This window comes from Penaeus chinensis, chromosome 10 (assembly GCF_019202785.1).
Source record: "Penaeus chinensis breed Huanghai No. 1 chromosome 10, ASM1920278v2, whole genome shotgun sequence".
Classification (NCBI taxonomy): domain Eukaryota; kingdom Metazoa; phylum Arthropoda; class Malacostraca; order Decapoda; family Penaeidae; genus Penaeus; species Penaeus chinensis.
The window spans coordinates 4,627,556-4,632,555 of NC_061828.1; the positions used below are offsets into that span (position 1 = coordinate 4,627,556).

Genomic DNA, 5,000 nt, shown 5'->3' on the forward strand with positions numbered 1-5,000 from the left:
TTGACTTAACACCGAATTTCGATCTGTTTTTTTTCCTTCTCTACAGCCAAAACATTTATTTTCGTCCTGGGCATATTAAGGTAAGGAACTAGCGCCCATTACCACTTTTTTTCACTCTCACTTTCTAATTATTCAAATTTCTAATCACTTACTCACATACACACATTGGCAAACCACTTATCTTATGATTATTCTTTCTTACCGATACATTCACTTCCATAGATTAAAAAAAGTCTTGAGATTACGTTAATTTTAAATGTCTAATTCTCTAAGTGGGATTTTACTTCGTTAAGAAATGTAAGCAGAGGGGAAACTGTGCCTCCAAATATTTCAGGAATTTTGGCAATTTATGGAAGTCACGATAATGAGCGGTAGTATGTATGTCTGCTTTTATTACCAGGTCCAAGGTCGAGGGAGGTTCACTTATTCGCAGGTTGGGTGCTGGGAGGCTCATTGGGTTCACTAGAAGGATGCGGGAAAGTTCACTGGTTCACTATACGAGGCACCACATCTGTTTTATTATTATCTTCGATTTATTTTTCTTTTTTACCATTTTGTCTTTCGCTTTTCAGTTTTACTTGAATACAGTTCTCAATTTCGTCAGTCCGCAAGGAGCAGAGTTTCTACTGGAAAAGGGATTTGGGGAAAACAAAGGTTTGGGTGACAATAAGGTCAAATGTCACACAAAAAAACAATGGCAACCAGGAGTTTCTTCGAAGGGGCGTGGTGAGGTTGTCAGACCAATGAACATTATGTCGTCAGCAAAGAGAAGGCGGACCTCTCTATGTAAGGCATGGCGACTCCTGCCGGGTAGAAATAAGACGCACATATGGTTATAAAACACTACATGAGGTCATTGAAGTCTTCATCTAGCTGATAGATATCGCCCGTAGACAAAAATGCAAATATTTACAGAGTAGATAGTAAAACCTGGATTTTTCTGAGTGTCTCGTCAAGCAGCTAAAAAAATGTATATAAAAAGGATCCAGGACAAGGCGGGTAATAAAGGAGCAGACACTCAGGAGGAGAGGAGCTGAGGGAAGGTCGTTTCCTGATGCCGGCGGGTCAGACCGACATCCCGGTATCAGTAAATGTTTTCCTTGTGGAAGTTCATGGGGAGAATGACCTCCCGGGTCATGAGTCTCTGGGCCTCCTTCTTCTTCTTCCTCTTGACCTTTCCGCGCTGGTACACCCGGACGGCCACCAGGGCAGAAGCAAACACGAGCAGTGCCAGCAGTATACCGACGGCGCCCAGGATCAGGTACAGCCACGGGATTGTGAAATAGAGGCAGGTGGAACGGAGCTCGTCGGCGCCGGAGGGGCAGTGCTTCACGCCGTCGCACCAAAGCTCGGGGCTGATGCACGCGTCCAACTCGGGGCACTGGTGGCCGCACGTGGCGCCGGTGATGTGCCGCCGGCCCGCGCCGCCCTTCAGGGATTCCAGCGCCGAGGGACGGGGCTCCCGCCGCACCTCCAGCCAGGTGAGCTTGTAGACGCCGGGCTCTCGGCCAAGGTAACGCACTATCAAGCTCTCCGGGAGGGGCTCCAGCATGTCCAGCTGCGTGGTCCAACCTGAAGAAAAAATATCCACACTGTCGGCCACATTGGGCTCGGGGCAGGCAGATCGCAGTGGCCGTGCCGTGTGGCTTCCGAAGACAACTACTCTATTCCTCGTGGAGCAGCGCTGGCTGGACGCGTGGTAACCCGGAATGTTCAGGTAAAGATGACTATTGTCTCTTGCATTTATTCTCCAGGGATAATCGTTACACTTTTCATTGATGTCTTCTTCCCCACTTTCTTCTAGCTCTTTCTTGCTCCCGATCAAAATCGAACCTGTCGAGCCGTTAAGGATCTTTTGTTCGTCACATCCCTTTGTTTTGATGAACTCGTACTCAGCATCGAAGTAGAAGTCGTTAAAATCCTGGCTCCAGCTCATCTCCTTGATGGTGAAATCCAGTTGGAGGAGCCGCGTGTGGCTCACGAACGAGGCGGGTGCGAGGCCACCGTCGCACACGCAGCCGAGGGGAAGGCGCGTCTGCCTCCACGGCTCCTCCCAGACCTCCAGCGTCGCCGAGCCTGGTAGTCGCGCAATGCAGTCATAGAGATTGGTCTGGAAATTGTAGACTGTTTTACACATATTACCCCGGAAACCTACGCTTGTGAGTCTCAACTTTATTGCCTCCCCTTTTACGGTTTTAAAAGTGTATTTGCAGGACAGGGATGATTTGCCACCGCGGCCGTATAAGAACACATTCTTCGGCGAGTTGAAGTGTCCCGATCTGGCCTGAGAACTACTGAACTCGATGTCACAATCAGTGTCAGGTTCTATCCCCTCCAAAGAGACTGTTACAAACTCGTAGTAGATGGAGTAATCCAGTGGCAGTAGACTTGTCCCGTCTGTGAAGTCTTGAGTGACAGCAAGATTAGTGCCCGTCGAAAGGAAGCTTTCCTTCAGCGTGCACGGCTGGCTCACCGTTCCTTTCTGCCTCGACCGCACGCATATCGGTGGCAGCTGTTCGTCGCAGTAATTTGCCATTAATTCTGAGGCATCTGGTGGCGTGCCGGTGAATGGCTTTCCGTCGAAAATGGCGAGGCGGTTCCTGCAGGGATGATGCCCCATCATGCCCTGCTTCTTCCTTGCTTTGTGATACTTAGTAAAGTATATCCATACCACCTCCCCTCTCCTCCCCTCGAACTGATATGAGCAAGACGCGTTTGGCGGAACGGCGAACACAGGACTTGCGACGATGCCATTGGTTCCCCCAAAGCTTTTGATAGTTTGTTTACACTGCAGGCCATTTACATTAGAAGCTTCCTGATTTATGTAAAGCACATGAGCCTCTAGCTCAAAGCCAGTGACGAGGTTGGGAAGATGGTTCATCCTGCCAGACGTGGCAGTCTGAAACACCACCAGCACTTCGGGTCCACTCGAAGTGATGTTAGGAACGGTGGCGGTGCCGCAGAGCTTGGCTAGCAGCGGCGCCTTCATGGAGCCTCCGTCGTAAACTAGCAGGAAGTCCTCTGGACCGCGGCACTCGTTGTCCTGCAGGAGCCGGGATTCGGGGGAGACTCGGCCCACAGGACCCTGACGCCCCACCTGCACCAGTCGGTCGTTGTCTTGTCGGAGGGTGATGACGGGCGTGAAGCCGCTTGCGGGGGGCGGCAGAGCCTTTACCAGGTAATAACAGGTGACGTTGCGCGGGTAGAGGCCCGGGGAAATTGGGGGACTGCAAGCGGCACTGTCGAGCCCTACATCCCTGGAACACTCGACTGCACACGGTGTTCCGTACGGCTTCTCCGCGGTACTTGGCAGCGCCTCCACGGCCGTAACGCACCACCGCACGCTCCCGGGGCAGGAACTTGTATCTGCAGGGACAATATGAAGTTAAACAAACATGTGATACTCGTATAGTCTCCTCTTACTCTTTCTATATATTTGTGTGTGGAGAGAGGGAACGATATGTTTGCGAATGTGAGTGTGCTCTTGCGCGCGCGCGCGCGTGTGTGTGTGTCCTGTATGTGTATACGAGTGTCTGTGTGTGTGTGTGTGTGTGTGTGTGTGTGTGTGTGTGTGTGTGTGTGTGTGTGTGTGTGTGTGTGTGTCCTGTGTGTGTATACAAGAGCCTGAGTATGCGTACAAGCATGCGTGCGTGAGCTCATACGAGTATTTAGATACGTTTTCCTACCCACTCCCATCTCGCAGGACTCGTAATGCAGAAGCCTCCCAGACTCTGACCCCGCGGAAAATTCTTGAAAATTCTGAACGTCTTCATGAAATGCCTGAAGCGATCGTAAACTTAAGTGGATTATCGAAATGCACTTAAGCCTAGATGGAGATACTGACCTCATCTTCAGCGGGATGGTCACTCGACTGAATTTAATCCGAAACATCAAACGTTATTAAGGAAATGATGGTAATGGTTGATGAAGTTGATACATAGTTGGATGAACATATATTCTTTTAAAAAAAATCATCGAAGGCAACAGTGTGTATGGTGGTGGAGGTAGTAGTAGTGGTGGTGGGGATGATGACGATGATGATGATGATGATGATGGTAATGATGATGATGAGGAGGAGGAGGATGAGGATGATGATGATGAAGATGGTGATGATGATGATGATGATGATGATGATGATGATGATGATGATGATGATGATGATGATGATGATGATGAGGAGGAGGAGGAGGAGGAGGAGGAGGAAGAAGAGGAGGAAGTGAAGACGTAAGAAGACAACAACAAAGACAATGAGGATGATTTTGCAGTAACAGTAGCAATTGCAACAGCCTCAGCAGTAACAACAAAATAATAATTATAACAATAAATACCTGACCGCATGCATGTCTGCGTAAAGACAGACAACACATAAAGAAATAACATTTCCTGCATTACATAAACCTACTCTCCCACATGCAATAATGCCTACTGCAATGGCAATCGCTCCGCCTGAGTTGCAGCCAGACTTCATTATGAAGAAAGACACACACAATCCACAGTACAAGGTGGAGGTGGAGGTGGAGGTGGAGGTGGAGGTGGAGGTGGCGGTGGAGGTGGAGGTGGAGGTGGAGGTGGAGGTGGAGGTGGAGGTGGAGGTGGAGGTGGGGGTGGAGGTGGGGGTGGAGGAGGAGGTGGAGGTGGAGGTGGAGGTGGAGGTGGAGGTGGAGGTGGAGGTGGCGGTGGAGGTGGAGGTGGCGGTGGAGGTGGAGGTGGAGGTGGAGGTGGAGGTGGAGGGGGAGGTGGAGGTGGAGGTGGAGGTGGAGGTGGAGGTGGAGGTGGAGGTGGAGGTGGAGGTGGAGGTGGGGGTGGAGGAGGAGGAAGAAGAAGCGGAAGAAGAAGTATAGAGGAAAAGGCGGTAGAGGAGGAGGAGGGGGAGGAGCAGGAGGAGGAGGAGAAAGATTTGGAGTAGAAGTAGGAGTAGGAGCAGGAAGTGAAGCTATGAAGTTCCTGTTCTACGGACCTGTCGCTTGCATTGACGTTTCTGCTAGAACTATTGGTGACTA

General features: G+C 50.4%; 1 protein-coding gene across 1 annotated transcript in view; it reads right to left on the reverse strand.

Moving 5' to 3' along the window:
- Window positions 1-5,000, reverse strand: part of LOC125029822 — a 13,114-nt gene that overhangs the window by 431 nt on the left and 7,683 nt on the right. The window contains 2 exon segments of the mRNA XM_047619996.1: window positions 1-3,214; window positions 3,216-3,366. The exon segment at window positions 1-3,214 is cut by the window's left edge and continues 431 nt beyond it. Of these exon segments, the coding sequence (XP_047475952.1) occupies window positions 1,085-3,214; window positions 3,216-3,366 (2,281 nt within the window). The 3' untranslated portion in view covers window positions 1-1,084.